Source organism: Oryza glaberrima, chromosome 5 (assembly GCF_000147395.1).
Source record: "Oryza glaberrima chromosome 5, OglaRS2, whole genome shotgun sequence".
In the NCBI taxonomy this organism is placed as follows: domain Eukaryota; kingdom Viridiplantae; phylum Streptophyta; class Magnoliopsida; order Poales; family Poaceae; genus Oryza; species Oryza glaberrima.
Genome location: NC_068330.1, coordinates 10,040,020 through 10,062,032, shown reverse-complemented (window position 1 = coordinate 10,062,032; position 22,013 = coordinate 10,040,020). Strand labels below are relative to the sequence as shown.

The 22,013-nt window shown below is 41.0% G+C and overlaps 1 protein-coding gene across 1 annotated transcript; it reads left to right on the top strand.

Moving 5' to 3' along the window:
* Positions 1 to 646: 646 nt before the first annotated feature.
* LOC127774154 (uncharacterized) lies at positions 647 to 14,978 on the top strand. Its single transcript, XM_052300438.1, has 4 exons — positions 647 to 718; positions 801 to 966; positions 13,773 to 14,315; positions 14,409 to 14,978. The coding sequence occupies exons 1-4, from the start codon at positions 647 to 649 to the stop codon at positions 14,591 to 14,593; spliced, it is 966 nt and encodes a 321-aa protein (XP_052156398.1). The 3' UTR covers positions 14,594 to 14,978.
* The last annotated feature ends 7,035 nt before the right edge of the window (positions 14,979 to 22,013 follow it).

Genomic DNA, 22,013 nt, shown 5'->3' with positions numbered 1-22,013 from the left:
ATCGGCCAAGATAGCCACGGGCTCAGTAGTAGGTGCAGGTGGACCATGGTGGTTACTGCTAACATGGCTTAACCTTGTTGTCATGAAGGCTATGAATCGGCCATCTTTGATAGACGCTGAATTTCCAAGTCTGGAGCCGATCACAAATGATGATGGAGAAGAGCTTACTCACCGCCGATGCATGTCATATGGAGAGGCTGCATCAACACCAGCCGATTCTGGAGCAAAGCTATCAGCTAAACTGCTTAAAGACTAGTTCTGCAGTTTCTATGATGGCTTCCAGAAAGATGCTCGAGTCTAGTTCCCATACGAAGATTCAGTGAACTTTGATCTCCCATCAGACTTCAGATTTGAAGACATCAACTCTGAGAAATTTGATAAGTCCAGAGAAGTCTTCTCGGCTACTATCAATCCATGTATTCTTCCTGTTGGCATCCATCAAGGGAGGAACATACAAGTATCTTATGAGTTCTATCATCCAATGAACTCAGCCAGGCAATTTGGGATGGGGCAACTGCCAATCGACTTGTACTTTGCCGATAAGATCCAATGCAGAGGAGAGATCTCATCAACCCCCTCTGGGCAGCATTGACAACATGGAGCTAGCAAGGTTCAGGAGCAGAAACTTTGACAGATGGTGGGGTGAATGGAAGCAACACATATTCCATCAGCTGGCTTCCATGTACATGACAGATCTATCCCGGATGTCATCCCTCAGGTACATATTTTGCTTTGTTAATTTTGTAAGAATAACTGTTAGCTGATTTGTATCCTGACCAATCCCTTCTTTTATTGTGCAGACAACAGAATCCTCTCCTCCTCACAAAAGCAACAGTGGCAAGGACATAGAATATGCTCCGGGCCTCATCCCAAATGGAGGTGGACTAGCTCCCCCTGTCATCGGCTACCATGCCCCCAAGACCTCAAGTCTACTTCAAGGGCAGCTGAGAGATCCAGTTGATGCCGGTAGGAAGAGGAAAACTAAATTATCGGCTATTGATCCATCGGCTCTGGCTCCAAAGAAAAAGGCCAAGAAGAAGAAGACCAAGCCAACCGATGACTTGCCTACCTTAGACCCATCCATAGAACAAGCCTTGGATGAAGAAGGGATCGAGGAAGATGTCGACAAAGCTGCAGCCGAACTGAGTGACGTAGGAGAAAAAACACCATCGGCTTCACCTAAACAGACTCCTCCAAACCCTGCTGCACCAGCCCATTTCTCAGGGGTAAACAACTCACCTTGATCACCTCTTGCACCCATTTTACTCAGCCGATTGTTTATAAAACTTGTATTTGCAGAAAAAGAAAACTGCTGTGAAGAAGAAATCGGCACTAGCACCATCTAAACCAGCTCCACCGGTAAGATTCTCTCTGTAAAATCCTTTAATTCTAATCATAACCGATGTTAGTTAACACTTGTCTTTTCAGCCTCCTCCTCCTCCTCCTTCACCTCCTGTGCAGCCGACGCCCAGTGATCACACTCCATCGGCTGCAGGCAGCCACAATATTGAGGAGGAAGAACAACCAACCGCTCCAACCATCCCAGTAAGTCTTTTATTGTCATAAATCTTAAATCGGCTAAATTTGTTTGATATTTAACTGTTTTCAATTTTCTCTCTTGCATGTCTTAGCCGATCTGTTCTCCTTTGACATCAAGGATTACTTTGATGAGGAAGCAGAAGAAGAAACAACAAGCAAGATTCTAGCCCCTCTAGATGAAGATGTCAAAAGAACTCTTGAAGATATATCTCATCGGCTAGAGTCATCATTAGATAACTTAGTGGCTGACTGTGGATCAATCCGAGCAAGGTTTGTAGAAATTCAAGCCCTAGTCCCGGATGATCTGGTGAACACCATCTCTCCAGCTGTGTACCTCGAGCAATATCAATTCAAGCTGGAAAAGGCTAAGCAAAGCATAGCCGATCGGCGAGAGCGAAAGAATATTGAAGCCACTATCCAAGCCAATCGGCAACTTGTGCATGAAGAGAAAGCCAAGCTTGATCAACTCTCTTTTGGGCCAATCCAGTCTAACATAGATCGGCTAGAAGCCCACAAGATTGATCTCATAGCGCAGCTTGAAGAATGTAACGCCGAGCTAGACTTGGAGAAGTAGAAATTAGCCAATCTCCCCAATGCTGTTGAAGAACAGAAATCAAGGCTAAAATCGGCTATCAAGAATTTGGCTGATATGACCAAGTCTCTCAAGGTCATTTCTGGAATCGACGCCCAAGATATGACAACGGGCTGTTTCGGCTATCCAGCGTTACTTGTCTGGATGAACATCTTTGTAATAGGACTTAGAAAGTTTTTGTAATCGGCTAAGAAACTTTGGTACTGCTCTTTGACTATCACTGAACCTTTGTGCCGATTAATATAACTTCTCAATTTGCTCAAAAAATTGCAACTTTTGTATATATGTGCCCCCCTAATTTTGAAATGACGAAGGCAGTGACAAAATTATAATTTGGACTAAGGGCGATATAGCAAGTATCGACCATCATACATCGGCAAAACATAACTGATTATGATAAGAAAGAAAAAAAAACTAAGGGCGATATAACCATATCGGCCGTCATATATCGGCAGAGCACAGCCGATTATGATAAGTGCTAAGGGTGATATAACTATATCGGCCATCTGAAGGCGATGCAAACACACCGGCTAACATGCATCGGCAACACCCAGCCGATCATGCATTGACCCAAACACTTGGGTAATATTTCTTCAAGTACATGCCATTAAGTGCTCGTCCATAAACTTCTCCATCAAGTCCTTGCAACATATAAGCCCCTTTGGAGACAACTTTATGAATTTAAAACGGTCCCTCCCAATTTGGCGACCATTTGCCGAATTTGTTATCTCGAGTTCCTATCGGCAGAATTAACTTCCAAACAACCTCTCCCTCAGAAAAAGTCTTAGGCACCACCTTCTTGTTATAATGCAGAGCAACCCTTTCTTTATCCTTAGTAACTTTTGCAAGAGCTCGCAATCTGGATTGAACCAAATCTTCCCTTTCATCGGCCATGAGATTATAATATTCATCGACTGTCAACTCATTCTGCAAATCTGTTCTCCTTGAGCCGATTCTAGCTTCCCATGCATGGTAAAACTGCTTCATGTCCACAAACAATCTTATAAGGAGGAACTTGGATCGATCCATGTCGTGTCCCAAATTGACCCTAAAATACATCCTCTAAATTATGCCTAGAATAATTAAAATGCTTGTGAAAGCCTTCAAAAATTAAAATGTGCAAAGTTAAAAGTCAAATAGGGCTTGGAGGATTTTTGTATATTTCCTAAAAGCCTAAAATGTGTAAATAAATTTTAGTGGAATTTTCAGAGCACAAATAATAATTATTAAGAAATAAACAAAGTTAAAAAGGTTTTATAAAAAGAAAACCCTAAAAATCACCCTCTCCCCTCTAATGGGCCGAATTCGGCCCATCTCCCTCCCCCTCTCTCCTCTCCCCCGCGGCCCACTCGGCCCTCCCCGCGCGCGCGCCGCTGACGGGCGGGCCCGCCCGCCACCCTCGCTGACGGGTGGGGCCCACCCGTCATCCCCTTCCTCCCGCCGCTCCCGCCGCCCCGCCCGCGCCAAGCGCCGCCGCCGCCGCCGATTCCGCCGCATCCCGCTGTCCCCGCGTGCATTAAAGTGGGGGGGATTATTCCCCGGGATCCCCTCCCCCTTTTCCCCCATTTTTCCCTCCCTCTCTCCCTCGGATTCGTTTGGAAAGCTCTCCCCTAACCTCGCCGGCGCCATTAATGGCGGCCGGGTCTCCCGCGCCCATTTCCCCCTCCTCCGGCCGCCCTCTCTCGCTCCCAACCCTATATAAACCCTCCCCGAGCTCCCCACCACTGTTTCCGCCACTCACCGCCCTCTCTCCTCGCCGGAATCGAGCTCGCGCCGTCGCTCTCTCTCTCTGCCGTCGCCGCCGAGCACCGGTCCGCCGCCGTCGTCGCCCCGGACCACCTCCCACCTCGGCGCCGCCTCCTTCGGCTTCGCCGCATCCTCGCCGACCTCGTCCACCCCTCCGTTTCGCTCGCCGACCGCCGGAGCGCCGTCGACCCCGTCCACCCGAGCCGCGCCGCCGCCTTCCTCCGCTCCGGTCGCCGTTTCCGTCGTCGCCGTCGACCCGGGGTGAGCCATGGACCGCCGCTTCGTTTCCCCCTTTCCCTCCCCTCTCTCGGCCGCCGCTCCGCTGTGCCTATGGCCGCCGCCGGCGACCATAGGGGCGCGGGCGCGCCGCCTCCCGCCGGCCGCGCCGACGTGGCCACCTCCGGGCGCGCCTAGCGGCTGCCGCGTGGGGCCCGGCCGTCAGCCCCCCGCGCCCTCGGGTGCGGCTGACGCGTGGGGCCCACGGCGCCGGCCGGTGTGAGCCGGGTACACCCGGTCCACCGTGGACCGTGAGGCTGCCGCGTGGGTCCCACTCCCGTGGACCCGGTCCGCGCGCCCTCTCTCCCGGCTGACACAATAAATATATTTTTAAATTAAAATTTAAATGAAGAAATTCGTAAATATTCATTTAAAGAGCATATAAACTTTAAATGGCCATAACTTGGCCATTTGAACTCGGAATTGGACCGTTCAAGTCTCTAATTTTTCCTTAAGAAGTCAAGAACCCATTTTTGTGCTTTGTTTCTGCTTGTTATATGGAGTTTATTAGAGTAAAAGCCCTTTTCTTTTCCGTTGGTCGTGTAGACGCTGCAGCTTCGGAAGATCCGCTCTTCGTGGAGGTTGAAGCCGACGTTTGGGAAAGCGAGCAAGGCAAGTCACATCATTCTTTGAACATATTGGATCCCACTTTGTGAAATTACTTTGATTTAAATTATTGCATTATCGCTTTATTTAAACTCCCGCGTTATCACTGTTTTATTTAGCCATGCCTATTTACCTTTGTTATGACCTTAATATTGTTGTTATTGTTATTATTACCTTGTTCACCCTAGAATAAACAAAACCCCAACTAGTGGGCACTCTATTCATGGTTCCACTAGTAAGAATTTAGGTAGATGCTTCGCTGATTAATTAGGCAACATTAGGTGGTTTTATAACTCTAGACTTTGGGAATATTCATATCACCTGGACATATTGGAATAGTTGGATTATTGTGGAATTGGATGCACACCTCCCCCTCTATTCAAAACCCCCAAAATGGTTTTAGGCTGGGCTCGGGGTGCATGGTTTTGATAGTAGCACCTCGGCCACATAAGGACTGGTCTTCGGGCCTCTGTTGCAAAGCACTACCGTACTTCCACATGTCTAGTGGGTAAGGCTTAGTTTGTGGCTCAGTCTGGTTATAAACAAAAGTACACGGATGGAGATGGACGAAGTCGGGGGTCGATGGACATCTCTAGGACAAATGAAGGCTACACGGGCTGCGGCCCGGTAGTTGAGATGTCATAGCACAGGGCTGGTGTCCTGCTGCTAGGGGCTCAATTCTGCCTGCCTGTCCGGGGGTTCCGGCCGTAGGTCGGTTGGGTCGGTACTCTTGTCTATGGCTAGGATGGGTTGGAAACTATGTCATGTCTTCCGTCCATATGCCGTGGTGGTATGTGGCACGTGGTTGCACGTGAGGAAGACGTGTCTTGTGGGTAAAGATGTACACCTCTGATCAAAGTAAAACCTATTCGAATAGCCGCGCCCTCGGTTATGGGCAAGCCTAGCAATGTACCCAAGTTAGTGTTTTTAATTCTTAAAACCTGCTTAATAACTAAAATGTGGAATGGTTGGCTTGGGTTGGCTTGGGACGAGCTGGGACCCAGGGTCGGGTTGCCAGTTCGGTCTGAATCATCGTAGGCCTTGGGTTAAGGCAGGTTCGTGTGGGTTCACGGCCTTGTTTAATAATATTAAATAGTTCTAGGATCGTGTTTTAAATTTAGCTTTGAGCAACTAAGGGTCTTTTAAATGCTGTTTATTGCAAAACCTAACCCCTATACTATAACTCCATTGTACTCCTTTGCATTTATGCTGCACTTGTGGGTGTGTCTTGTTGAGTACGGTGGTTGTACTCAGTCTTGCTCAATTTTTCCCAAACCCAGAAGAGGAGCCCCTGGATGATGAAGGCTTTGGTGTCTAGCTCGTGCCTGCCGTCAAGCGCCTGTGGTCGTCGCCTTAGTCTTCCGCTGTTTTTCGTTGTCTTTGAGTGTGCTGGGCCGTCGCTGCCCATGTAATAATTAACTATTTACGCTTCCGCTTATTAAACTCTGAATTGTATCAACTTCTGGTGTACCTTGCCTCCTGGGACAAGGAATAATACACGCACGTAAGGAACGCCCGTTGGGTTATTTCCAGTCGTGACAATCCATGGCAAGCCATCCGATAGGACCACAATGCTTCAGCCAACCTTGTATGCCATTGCCGAGGATAATTAGAGATCTTTCTCTTAATCAACTTGATCAAACTTTGTTAGATGCCTCGGCTTGCCCATTGGCTTGTGCATAGTATAGAGAAGAATTTAATAACTTAATACCCATGCTATCAGCAAACTGAACAAACTCATCGGATACAAAGATTGAGCCTTGATCGGTTGTAATGGTCTGAGGAATACCAAAGCGATATAGTATATGCTCTTGAACAAATTGTATAGCATCTCCAGAATCAATCTTTTTCAAAGGAATCGCCTCTATCCACTTGGTAAAGTAATCGGTTGCCACCAATATAAACTTGTGTCTCTTGCTCGAGGGTGGATTAATCATGCCGATCATATGAATTCCCCAACCTCTGAATGGCCATGGCTTGATGATAGGGTTCATAGCCGACGCTGGTGCCCTCTGAATTGCTCCAAACTTCTGACAATCTTGACATCCCTTGTAATATCTGAAACAATCTTCCAACATTGTCGGCCAAAAATATCCTGCACGCCGAAGCAACCACTTCATCTTTTGAGCCAATTGATGAGTACCACAAATTCCTTCATGTACCTCGCCTATCGCAACCTTAGCTTGATCGGCACTCAAACATTTAAGCAACACTCCATCAATCGTCCGATAATATAGCTTACCATCCAACAAGGTGTATTTCAAGTCTTTATAGCACAATTTTTTAGAAGCCGATTGAGATGGATTCTGCAAATATTGAGACACAACATACCTCCAATCATCGGCTAATACCGTGGCGACTTCTACATTGATATCCTTTATCATCAGCTTATACCCCGATGCCCCTTGAGCCAAATCATTAGCTTCAACATTTTGCTCTCGAGACACATGCTTTAAAATCACCAGCCGAAATCCATCCATCAACTCCCGGCATTTCTCATTGTAGACCATCAATGTATCATTCTTGTATTCATATTCTCCTGCCAATTGACTGATCACCAACAAGGAATCACCCATAATTTCGACAGCATCGGCTTCAACCTCTTTAAGCAATTGTAACCCCTTGAGAACCGCTTCATACTCAGCCTGATTGTTAGTTGCATAGGGCTTAATAGTATAGGCAAACTCGAAACTTGCCTCCCGAGGAGAAATTATAACCAAGCCGATACCACAACCATGAGTGCACACTGATCCATCGAAAAATAAAGTCCAAGGCACAATGTCGACCGAGCCGATTGAGTCATCACGGTGATCGACAATAAAATCGGCTATAGCCTGCCCCTTAATCGCCTTTGGTGACTCGTACCGAAGATCAAATTCCGTTAAAGCAAATATCCACTTCCCAACCCTTCCTTTCAGAATCATTGCCGATAGCATGTACTTAACCACATCGGCTTTACATATCACAGTGCATTCATTGGACAATACATAATGCCTTAACTTTGTGCAAGAGAAATATAAACACAAACACAACTTGTCCACAGGAGAATATCTTGTCTCTGCATCCAAGAGCCTGCGGCTTAAATAAAATACAGCTCTCTCTTTCCCTTCAAGCTCCTGAATCAACACCGAGCCGATTGACTTCTCACCGGCCGAGAGTTATAATCTGAAAGGAATCCCTTTCTGCGAAGGGATTAAAACTGGAGGAGAACTAAGATATTCTTTAATATTTTCCAAAGCCTTCTGCTGTTCTGCCCCCCCAGGTGAATTCTTGATCGGCTTTCAATCTCAACAAAGGTGTAAAGGGCTCTATCCTGCCAGATAAATTAGAGATATACCTTGTAATAAAATTTATCTTGTCGATCAACTCCTGCAACTTCTTCTTGTCCTCCGGAGGTTGAATTTTCTTAATGGCATTAATATTCCTTTGAGTGACCTCAATCCCCCTCTCATGAACAAGAAATCCCAAAAACTGACCAGCCGATACGCCAAAAGCACACTTCGTCGGATTCATCTTCAGGCCATATTTTCTAGTTCTCTCAGAAACCTTTCTCAAATCGGCTATATGGTTCTCTATTTCTTTTGATTTAATGACCACATCATCAATATAAACTTCAACCAACCAGCCGATCAGGTCATAGAATATGTAATTCATGGCCCTCTGATATGTAGCTCCAGCACTCTTTAAACCAAAAGTCATCACAACCCACTCAAACAAGCCGATTGCACCAGGACACCTGAAAGCTATTTTATGATTGTCTTCTTCTACCATAAAAATCTGATTGTAACCTGCATTACCATCCATAAAACTTCATGTGCATGGCAATCCCACTGGGCATGCCAAAAGCGTGTTTATGCCAAAAACACGAGGCCTGGAAGATCTGCTTAACTTCAGTGTAGGTCCAAAAATCTTGCCTTTAAGTTCATGAGCGTGCCAGCTGATTTGATCCTGCAATCAACAAGAAACAAAGACAGAAAGATAGCGGTTAAATCTATAAACGATAGCCGATCGGCTAGTCGCCGATAACATATCATTTATCTTTGAGCCGATGTCATATTTGAGTCGATCGGCAGTCATAAATAAGCAAGAAAGAACTAAATCTATCCGATCGGTTGTAGATATTAACAGTATATAATCCTTATGTCGATATATACTTAAATCAAATGATTGGGATAGATCGGTCGTTATGCCGAGACAGTATAAACCACTAAGATCGAAATGTATATTAACAAGAAGATTATAAGCGTTCATAACATAGCCGATCAGATAGATCTAGCATGTATCGGCTAATACTCCGATACCACTCAATATTAAGATATTAAAGCAATCAAAATATATCAAACAGGAAGTGTAATATACCTAGATGCAACAAGATCTTAATATAAATGGCAGATCTAGCATGTCAATTAAGCACATAAAATATAAGGCTAAATCAGGTAAGATCGGCTGAAACCCCGATACTACCCTAATCGGCAACCAAAGACAGGCTAGAGATTAAGATTCTAATCACAACTTGTAAGGTCAAACTCAATTGATGCAGCTATATAAGTATGAAAAGAAGGACAATATATAGACAATCAAGCCGTTGAATGTTTCATAGGGTGGTAGATATCCTATATAATCTAAGTCAACATTGATATTTAACCTGATCGGCTGCCTTCCAATGATAGAAGTTAGCCAATTGAAAGTTTAGTAGCAATATTGTCGAAGATTTTATAAGATATATGATAACTCGACGAATTACATAAACAAGATTAGAGTATCATAAAGATGGAAGCACTAATCCGAGAACGCAAGCCGCCATAACAAGTTTTACCTTTAGTTGAAGATCGAAACCGATGCAACTCAACCCGAAAGCAAGAACTCGTCGAAAGTAAATGAAAGTAAAAGGGTGGCGATGCGCCGAGATTTTATTGAACGTGTGTTCTTTGATTACATGGGTTCGGGTCATATTTATACCCGAGATACATAATATGTCCTTGTCGGACACGACTCTTATCTCTAACAAACTCTAAGATACCATAAGTCTTTGCGGCAGACTTTTGCCCAAACTTATCTCTAAGGAATTTACATAAAATATCCTAATTAATAGATATACAATTGCCATCTCAGGACTCAATCCGTGCATGGCAATCCTCATGAAGCATATTTAACTCAACCCGATAACGTGTATCGAGTCACATTGTCGGAATCGGCTTAATCGGCTAACCTTGTCTGACTCGAACTCTGCCGATCCTGATCATAGCCGATTCGAACTATAGCCGATTCTCGCGCTGTTTCCGGAACAATCTCCATCTTGGATTCCGCTTCGATTTTATCTTCATCTCCGATACTTGAATTACCAAATTTGGTTGTTAACAATTACCCCCCAATGACGGTTGCGGGGTATTTACTACAATTCCAACCGTTACAACTGTCATTACCAGCCTATAAAGGAGCTTTCATTCTCCATTCCAATACACACCAATTTTGAGCTGAATTACAATTTTTATGTAAACTAGATTAGGAAGAGAGTAAGGAGGAAGAGTCGGAAGAATTCCGGAGTTGTCGGTATTTTTCTTTTTACTTTTTGTACCTTGTTAATTACTCTATTTTAATAGAAATATTATTTCTGAGTAATTGAGATTAACTTTTTATGAGAATTATTTCTTAGTTAGTTCCTATTAACATACTGGATTATTGTTCAATATTATTTATAGTAGTTATAAACACCAAAGTAGTAATTAATTGCATAGATGTTGGTATTTCTTAACAACATTACTAGAAATATAATTCCCAGTAATGGTGCAGAAATACTCCTGGTATATTATGGTTACAGAGTTCATCCGCAAGTGCATGGATACACCATTGTAGCATTTTACCCGAGAGTATTCCAAGGGTATCGTATTTATTTAATCTCGTGGGAAGATCATGGTAGAGAGAACCTGACTAATAATTTATATATTACTTGTAATAATCATAGTCTAAGCAGGGGTTAATATAATTCAAGGGTAGAATGACACACAAGTAGGGAGCTACTCATTGTCATACTAAAATATATGAGCTAAGTGGAAAGAAAAGAGAAAAAGAATCTATTCCTATACTTCTAGTATACATAGTCTACATACATCGTAGTTATCTTATATACTAGCTAATACCCTCTATCCGACGCCCTCCTGGTACTTCGAGAAGCCACCCCTGACTGCCGAGTTCCTTACGACAGCCCATCATGACCATACAACCGAGGCTAAATACGGAGGAGTACCCTCCCCGGTAAATTAACTTAGGATTATATACACGCGTGGAGGAATACCCGTACTGAGCTATCACCATCAGCGGCCCACCTCTCATCCGTAGCATATAACCCAAAATAATGATATCCCGTAATATAGACACCACGCCTAAACTACCATATACTACTCTAATATCATCGTCATGACATAGAGTAATTTCATACACAAACATTATACCCGCACCAAAGCATCTCTCAGATAAGCTAGCAGTATATTCAGTATAACATGAACATAATGTAAAGTTGGCATTCGTATACTCGGAAAGTATTTCAATACCATAAATGTATAAAGAAGAGTATTCTAAATAAAGTATAAAGCTTACAAAAGAGAAAAGGAAAGCTACTAGAGCCATACCCGAACTCTTCCGAAGGCTTCTGGACTCCGATTTCTACTCTATTCCTATTTCACTAGTTTGATAACACTAAACTAAACTTGGGAGAATATGAGAAAGATTTGCTTGAGGTGTGTTAAGAGAGTGAGAAGGTGAAGTCCTTTTATAGCTGCTAATGACGATTGTGGCAGTTGGAAATATCCTAACTGCCCTGCAACCATCATTGGGGATGAATCCTGGACGTCCACGCAAAACCCCAGGATGGACGGCGCTGATAGGGGTTCGGCCGAACCAGGGGCTGGGCCAAACCAGCCCATCCTCGGCTGGCTGCCTCCTCCACTGCTTCTCTCTGTAGACTTGTGAATTTTGGCCCAATTCATCATGTCAATTCTGAGTTCTTGGCCCATTCATACATAAGTCTGATTCTCGACATCGTCCGACTGATTTATCGTCTGAGTTGATGTCGATTCTCCTCCACTTTATGGTTATTCTCTGTAAAAGGTTAGTAAACCAAATACTAGTGGAATATTATTATTCTAACATAGATATGCATTGCAAGCATAACTAGTTCTCCTCTATTTTGGTAATATTGATGGTCGACACTGATCGCTAACGACCGTCAACAATAGACGCGGTGTCCAGGTGGTTAATTTCCAGTGATTGCTACGTATCCCACAAATCGTTAGAGGTTGGTGTAGTGGTAGTGACAGCCTTCAAGATCACTGCAGTCCTCCCTATCCAGGTACGAAGTAGAGCGCGTTTTGGTAGCAACGAGCAAGCCAACGCCTGAAGTATTGTGATAGGATTAAACAAGCTTTCTGTAGCACTACAAGAAATATGACCTTCTGTGACGAATTCCTCGTGACATCGGAGCTATTCGTCATTAGCACATTCCATTTTATGATGATTAGTATGAGATGGGGTGGCTTAGTGACGAAAAAAAGGTGTTCGTCGTTAATACCAACTCGAAATCGTCATAAAGTATTTCAATGGGACATTGTAACGAATATTAATTTGTCATAAGGGGCAAAAAGCAAACGTCACAGATTTATATAATGCATTTCTAGACAAACATATTAAAGGTTGAAGCAATTTAATCAAGTGAATTAATAAGGAAACTAAAATTTTCCTTTAAAAATTTTATTCTCTGAAATTTTCCGTGAATTTTCAAAGCTCATTAACTAACTTTAATACCACAAAGTTCATTTAACCTACTAAAATAAATAGAAAATAAATTAAAATCCCTCTTTCTATCTTGGGCCTTTTTCGGCCCAAGTCTTACTCTCTCCCTCCCTTAGCCTGAAGCGCCTCTCTCTCTCCTTGGGCCAGCTTCCCCTTTCCCTCCCTTTTGCTCCTCCCTCCTCTCAAATCAAATATTTTTTGGGTTAGTAAATGATTTCAAATGAAGAAGTTATACACAACAAAGTTGTATAACTTATCAAGATCTATAACTTTTGTTGTGGTCATTTTGCTATATATGACTTTGTTTCAATAATTTGAAATTGAATTTCAAATTCTGACAACTTCAAACAATATTTTCAAATACTAAATGATTTCAACTAAAAAGGTCATCAATAATAAAGTTGTATAACTCATCAATATATACAACTTTTGTTTTGGTCAATTTGCTATATGACTTTGTTTCAATAATTTAAATTTGAATTTCAAATTATGACAACTTCAAACAATATTTTCAAATACTAAATGATTTCAGCTGAAAAAGTCATCAACAACAAAGTTGTATAACTCATAGATATCTATAACTTTTATTTTGGTCATTTATTCATCCGACAAAATAGTAGTAATATTGTTCACAAAATTTATACATCTCTTATATGGTTTTATAAACTATAAGATAGATATGTAAATTTTGTGAACAATGTTATTACCACTTTGTCAGATGAATAAATGACCAAAATAAAAGTTATAGATATTGATGATTTATACAACTTTGTTGGTGATGACTTTTTCATTTGAAGTCGTTCACTAATAAAAAATTCTATTTGAAGTTCTCAAACTTTGAATTTCAAATTTTAAATTGTTTAAATATAGTCAGATGGAGAAATGATCAAAATAAAACATTTGCATTTCGATGAGTTGTACAACTTTGATTTTGGTGACTTTTTCATTTGAAATCATTTATTAACCCCAATTTTTATTCAAAGTTGTTAAATTTTGAAAATTCAAAATTTGAATTGTTCAAATTAACTTAGTTGGATAAAGGACCAATACAATAGTTGTAGATCTCGATGAGTACTACAATGTTTATCATTTTTGCATTTGAAACACCCGTAGTTGAGGCCAAACCTTTTTAACCTGAAATGACATTTTTATCCATATAATTTTGTGGGAGTACTTTGGATACACCATGGATATGTTAGTAAATTCGCGTCGGATTGCTTCTTATCAGAGCCTGTTCTCCAAACCCTAGCAGACTGCCGCCGCCGCCGCCACTCCATCCACTCTGCCACCGCCGCTGCCGCCACCATCCACTCCCCACCGACACCGTTCGTGCGACGCCGCCACCGTCCACTCCGCCGCCGCCATCGTCCTCTTCCGCCACCACCGCCATCGTCCCCTTCCGCCACCACCATCCACTCCTCCAATAGCTCATCTGCCGCCGCCGCGTCGTTCAGCACCGGCGGCGGCGGCCTACCCTCCCCGTTCCCCGACCTTGGCGCCCCTCTCTCCGCCACGAACACCTCCTCCCCGTCGCTCCAGCGCTCGCTCACCTCGGCCGCGGCGAACAAGATGAAGAAGGCGCTCAGGCTGAGGTCGTTGGCGTCGTCCAAGGGTGGAAGCCCTAGGAGCGGCGGCTGCGGTGGGGCGAAGTCGGCGCCGCCGCGGTGGCCGGCGACCGTCGGGGAGTTGACGCGTGTGCAGATGCGGATTTCGGAGCCCGCCGCCACCTCAAGCCGCCGTCCCCGAGCCCGACACATTGCTCAAGGACGAGGTAGGTCGGCAGCCCTCCCTCCCTCTCTCTCGATCGGGATTTGTACTGATTTGGTTGGTTCTGATGCGTGTTGGATTTGTGGTGGCGATGCAGCGGCTCGTGCAGCACCAGCCGACGCAGTACCCGACGTCGTAGAGCTGAGCGTCGCCAAGAACATGTTCAAGGCCTTCGACCTCGGCGGCCACCAGATCGCCCGCCTCTGTTCTAATTCTACCGCTCTTTCTTTTTTTCCCCCTCTCCTGCTGCAGCTTTTGTGCTACTTGTTGATGGATTTATGATTTTATTCCTTGAGGGACGGATGGGGTGATTTGGGTCGGAAGCAGCTCTTGTTTGATTGGAACAAACTAGGGTTTAGGCATGGGGGACGGATGGGGTGATTTGGGTCAGAAGCAGCTCTTGTTTGATTGGAACAAACTAGGTTTAGGCATGGGGGACGGATGGGGTGATTTGGGTCAGAAGCAGCTCTTGTTTGATTGGAACAAACTAGGGTTTAGGCATGGGGAGTATTGGGGATTAGACATGCACCTGGGTTAATGAAGAATCGGGCATCTTACTCGAATCATGGAAAGAAATAATCAGTGCTTTCATTCATTATGGATTGGTCGATTCAGATCTTGCAAAATGAATCATCCGATAGGGCAATCGGATATGTTGCTGGTGTTAGTCCTCAGTTTCAGCCATGAGCTCTAGTCTCCAGTATTCAGATCAGTTACAATAAGAGTGGTCACTTTTAGCAAAATTGGTTGGTTCTCTTGTGAACCTTATTTCATACAAGCTAGACAAAAAAGTTGCACAGAGAACTTTTCTCTGGTAAACTTGACCTGTTTGTTTCATCTTAGTCGTATATTACCTTCTGTGTTTAAGCTGGCCTTATGGCTTTTGCAGTTTATGAAAAAAATGCAAAATTGAGGGTAGGGTCATACTCCAATCCATAAAAAACCAAAAAAGGTACTAAAAAACTAGCTTTTTTGCTTTTTAGTGGTAGTGTATCTAAAAGCAGTGTAGATACAAGCTTTTGCTCCAAATAATATATTCCTAAAATTTTAGTACTGACTACATGGTCCATGATTTATGATTTTGTTTCTAACCATGGAAATAGGGAAAAAAATAGATTAGACTTACACAGTGAGCTGTTTCAAACATGAAAAACTGGATGCATATATCACCTTTTTTTTTTGCTTACATGGTACAAAAATTGTTTATCTCACGAAATATTGCAAATGCATTTCACAGATTACTTAAGGAAGAACAATTATTCTTAATGATAGTGTCCCTTTAGTCACAATTATGAGATTTAGGCTCTGGTAACACAGAGTAAATTGCCTAACACATGTGTTGCTTCACTCTGTTTGTTTTTTTACCAAACACTTTCTTTTTAACTGAGGATAATGGATGGATTAGGGTGAGAAGGATGACAAGATAATAGCAGTTTGTGCTGATGATCCTGAATACTGCCACTACAATGACATCGGTGAGTTGTCTCCTCACTGCCTCCAAGAGTTCTAATGCTTCTTTGAAGACTTTATCCTCACCCGCATTCATACTCTTGACTAGCCCGCTGCAGTTTATTTTCATATGTTTTCCCAGCAAGATCTAATTAGATACTTAGACGAGATTTTGACTTTGTTACCATACAAAGTTATGACGACTGAAGGATCGTCACTAAATTAATGACAAAAAAATAAGGTTTCGTCATAGAACGCCATAAGAGACGCATGATAAGTGACGAATGAATTTTCGTCACGCGAGCGTCATAGATTACGAAACGTGACGAAAAATTCAATGTTTGTGATGTAAATGAAGCGTCATCTATTTGTGTCCTAGGATGAACCTGGGTAAGAGTTCAACACATATGTTCTCTATGGAAATCGATACCTTGGAGTATCCGTGCGTTTACGGATTTTATTTGTGACCATAAGAAATACCAAAAGAAATACCAAAAAGCATTTCTAGTGCCGTTATCGGGAAACAGTTGTTGTTTATCTTTTTATTTTTTTCTACCTTTACCCCTTCTACCCTTAGAGAAGCCTTAATGTAAACACTTCTCTACCATGGAGCACCAATATATCTTTCAATTATTTGGTCGTAGGGGCGAATTTTATGAGCCACCTCCTTCATCGGAGCTAATTCTTACGTCTAGCTACAGTATGGTTAGGGAAAAAATTTCTCTTGTGTAGATAAGGAAAACCCCTACCATCATTTACGAGAATTTGAGTAGTTGTGTTCATGCTTCCTGATTCAAGGTATGACACAAGACAATGTTAAGTGGAATTTGTTTATGTTCTCTCTTTGAGAGGGAGCGAAGCAATGGTACATTTACACAATCGCGGGTACAAACGGTAGCTGGAATGAGTTGCTAGACAAGTTCTTCCTTGCATTCTTCCCGGTTTGTATAGCACGCTGAATTTATATTGTCCAGTGTCAATTGTGACCACCACATAATTTTGGATGAGTGGGATCCAAACATGCATAAATTGCCACTCAAACCTCAATGTATCCATGTTCACAATTGACACTATTCAATATAAATTCTGCAATGCCAAATAATTACCAAAGGAGTTATTGCTGGGACTCAGCGTGCTAGTCAACTTTAGCCTGAGACATGCCCATCAAACCACATGAAGGCGCCTGAGACGTGCCCGTCAAACCATACGAAGGCGGCGACCAGATGTGTTACACATCTCAGGAGACTTGACTTGCTTGATCTCTACAACATCTCAATTGCTCAAAATTCTTACTCATGCTCAGCTAGCCCTAGGAAGATGCTACCATTGCACTTTCATGAAAGCTAAGTTATCAATTCACATACAAAAGGGATGACTTGGACATTAATAAATACAAGTAACTAATATATATAGGACACTCATATGGGGCACCATGGTGCCCGGGCACCATGGTATGAAATACATAAATTTGCCTAAATTTTTCAAAATTTTCAAATTGTGAGTATATACCTAGTTATAAGTATTCAATTCATACCTATACCTAGCAACAAAACAGCTCAAATTTAACTTTATTTCACAATCCAATATTGCATACCTAACTAATTATATGTTTGGATGCAATATACCTAGAATCAAAATCTAACAAAAACAAGTTCAAATTCAGTTCAAACTTGCTTTGAACTAGTTAGTAAAGTAGTTAATGTTAATACCTAAACATTTTAAAAAAATTTCATACTCTTTTGAATTGAGTATATACTATAGAGCACCAAACAAATTTACTATATATATAAGACACTCATACACATACATATATATATATATATATACATATATGTATATGTATATGTACATACATACATACACATACATGTATACATATTTACGTCCACACAGCTAGTGGTAGCTGGTGTGTCTAAATCAGCTACCACTCCATCTATAAGAGATCCTATCCATCTATACTTCAAATAAAATTTTCTCTTAAACTACTCATCCAATTTACGATCCGATTACACCGTTGTGTTCGTAACAATTATATCTTTATAACAAGATCTCACATGATTATATTTTGATGAAAAATTATAAATTACTTTTATAATATATCTAAATTACTTTTAGATTTCACTAAATTACTTCGACATATAAAAGTAAATTCAATAAAGTTTAAAAGTAATATACATATATTATAGAAGTAACTTATAACAAAAAGAAACTAACTTTAATGCATGCCTTTTTTTCATTGGACGTGACTACGCAACTAGTGGTATAGTGGTAGCTGTTTGTACTGTTTCCTTTCAACTTGAAAAATACAATAGTATGTTTCCGTTTTGTTTTAAGATACTTTTATAATATATGTAAATTACTTTTAGACTTTATTGAATTTACTTTTATATGTCTAAGAACTAACTTAGTCAAATCTAAAAGTAACTTTTATATATATATATATATATATATATGATAAAAGTAACTTATGTATATAATAAAAGTAATTTACAAATATAAATATTTTTTCATCGTAATATAATCATGTAAGATCTTGTTGTGAAGATTTAATTGTAACGAACACAATGGTGTAATCGGATTGTAGATCGGATAAGTAATTTTAGAAAAAAACTTTATAAGAAGGAAGAAAAGACATGCATGTCTAAGAGGAAAAACAAGCACGTCGCCATCTCCCCTCGCTGTCAAATGCGCAGCACGTCGCCACCTCCCGCGCGCTCGGCTTGGTCGTTACCTGGCTACGATGGAATCGGTCGCTGCCATGGTCCCGCCGCCGCCTGCCAACTCCACGTCGGATCGTGCTGCCTCCTCCCGATCGGTGCTGATGTGCCCACTGCGGCCTCTCTAGATCCGAGGAAACCAGTAACCTTGGATAAAATTTTGGGAGTCTATCATACCGTATAAAATGGCTACATATATAGGTTGGAGGATTTGAGTAAAAAAATTACTACGTTAAAGAATATGGGATTGTGTATAAGGGGTGCTGCTAGCGTAAGATGAGAGTAAAATAATTACTAATAGGGGAGAGTGGTGGGTGCAGATAGTATGGAGTTGCTGTGAGGAGTGCCACGAAGCAACGTAGCACCTTAAGGCTACGTGTATATGTATATACATATATGTATATGTATATGTATATGTACATGTACATGTGTGTGTATATATATATATATCTATATATGTGTATGTGTATGTGTATGTGTATGTGTATGTGTATGTGTATGTGTATGTGTAAATATAAATATAAATATAAATATAAATATAAATAAATAAATAAATAAATAAATAAATAAATATATATATATATATATATATATATATATATATATATATATATATATATATATATATATATATATATATATATATATATATATATATATAGACACATACATACATACTAGTAGGGTGCCCGTGCGTTGCTACGGAGAATTTTGTTGATCACGGAGAATAAAAATCTGGCATAAAAAAGAAACTACAAGTCATAGTTATTTTAAGATTAATTTGAAAGCAGGATATATGTTATCATTACAGAAGCATAGTGCACCATTTTTGGCGCATAAAACAATCTCATGGCGTTTATTAAATTATAAAAAGCAAAATAGATAGAAGACAACTTTGAAAATTTGATGATGTCATACAAATAAAGCACAAACAAAAAATATAAATCATCAAGCATTTCTAGATACAGTATTTCTAATGGATGATCACCTTAAATTAAATCACTCCATATAGTTAAATAGCTACCCTAATGTTATGCATTGTTTATGCACTTTAGAAAATCTTATGCGCCGTTATGGATGTTGCTTTCACACTCATTTTGTTGGTACATCAGTAGATTCCTTTATCACATTTCTTGCACAATATCGTAATGAACGCTCAAATGACATTGGTATAATATATATGTTACATCAACAATCAAGTAAAGAATGAGATAGTTATAAGGTTATCTACTCCATAGTAATGACACCCTGAAACAAAACAGATAAAAACAAGAACACCAATAGCTGAGCACATGGGAAACCCTAATAATTAAATTGACAACACAAAAAAGAAAGAGTAAAGTGCATCACCGGTCCCTAAACTTGTACCGCTGTGTCATCCCGGTCCCTAAACTCGCAAATCGACCGTTCAGGTCCTCAAACTTGTTTGACTGTGTCATCCTAGTCTCTAAACCTGTAGATCACTCGTTTACGTCCTCCAACTTGTTTAGTTGTGTCACCCCGGTCCCTAAACAGGATGGTTTAAAAACTTTATATCCAAAAATAATTTTTAACTTTTTCATGTGAACTCTAATGAAGACAAACTTTATATCAATATTGTAGCCCTCGATGTGACCTACAACTTTGTAGTTGAAAAGTTTTTGAATTAAAACTGTTTAGGGTCCCAAAATATTGTTGCATGTTTATAGATTTTGAAATTTTAATTTTAAAATTACATTTTGGGAAAAAAGTGACTTAAAAATAAAAAAAATCAACTACAAAGTTGTAGATCGCGTCGAGGGCTACAAATTTAATATAAAGTTTATCTTCATTAGAGTTCACATGAAAAAGTTATGAATTATTTTTAAATATAAATTCTTTAGACCGTCCTACTTGACCCAGATGATATTCAAATCCAAGTTTAGGGACCGGGGTGACACAACTGAACAAGTTGGAGGACCTAAACGAGTGATCTGCATGTTTAGGGACCGGGATGACACAGTCGAAAAAGTTTGAGGACCTGAACGGTCGATTTGCGAGTTTAGGGACTGGGATGACACAACGGTACAAGTTTAGGGACCGGTGATGGACTTTACTCAAAAAGAAACTACCAAGACCACAGGCAGCAAGCATGACTTGGAGTGAAGAAAGCTGCTAACAACATAGGGCAGGCTCCCATCTGCCACCAGCCAGCTCAGATTGCACCAGCAGCAAGCATGTTGGAGTTTGCAGCAACCATCATGAAGCAGGATAGGCTTAGTTGGTGATCTTGGGATTGGTGTCGTTGTTCATCTTGAGCTGAACAATACAACCATAAAATGTTAGTCCTATTGCTAGGTATAAAAACTCAGTTCAAATTTTTAAGCATGTATGAGATCTATCACAACTGAGGGTTATTAATAGTAGAAAATGTAAGCAGTGTCAACTGTAGAGCAGATTTACAACATATTAATTCTTGGGCTAGCTTAAACATATGTTATGCAGATTTACAGAGATGTAGTTCACTAATTAATAACCTGCAAATTTTTGTATTGTGCAATGGCCATCTATGAGAATTTCAGGATCTATAAATCACGAACATTGCTTACATAATCTTCAATGCATCATTCCATTTTTTGTAGCAACATGCTCGGCAATGTCACCCCATTTTGCTTGCAAAATTTCTAAAGCTTCCAAAAGAAGTAAGGTCTCCTGGTCAGTCCAGCTAGTACCACCAAAGCCTGGAATTTCTGCAGATTCCATAATGATGAAATCAGTTTGTGTCATGCCTGCATCCAAATTTCCTTTGTCATAGTCTGCCTGGAAAGGTTTAAGAGAAAACAATCAGCATTCAGCTCAATAAATCATCAGACCTGAGAACTATGCTTCAGTACTTTTGTTAGGTAAAGAAAACGAAGGAAAATAGAACCATATAGAAGTATCATCAGCCCTAAAGCGGTAAGGTGCTACTTCTATATGGGCCCTAATGGGCTGCACATGACAATAGTAGAGACAGGGAATGAGAATTGAGGCAATTATCCATAAAATATTTTTGCATGGGATTAATGCAAGCACCACAGCCCAGCAAGAATTGTGTAAATATGGTACTTGATTAAATTGTACAAGTATCTATTCGCAACAAATATAGTCCATGATACCACTTTCTATGGTTCAACCACCTATCTACCAGGCTTGAGATAGCAACCCAGATAGTGGAAATGCAAAGGCAAGAAGGGAAGCATAGCTGCCACCTAGCAGTCCCTTCCCTTCTACAATCAATTCCATATTGACCTTACCATGAAGCTACCTAAGCAATAAACCAGGTGGGATCAGGTCAAGGGATGTGAATCAAATGGTTTTGCAGTTGATGGTTGTTTTCTAGAGTCAGGTAATAGACTAATAATAGAGTGTTGTAAATGGATTTGTTGTCAATGTCAGCCACCAGGTTAGATAAAGCAGAGTTCAGGCACTGTATAACTTGTGTCCGCTAGCATCCTGCATCCAAACTTGTAGAGTTGTAGGACACAACGACAATGCAAAAATCTTCGATTTTTCATTTCCTAGTATAAGTAGCACAT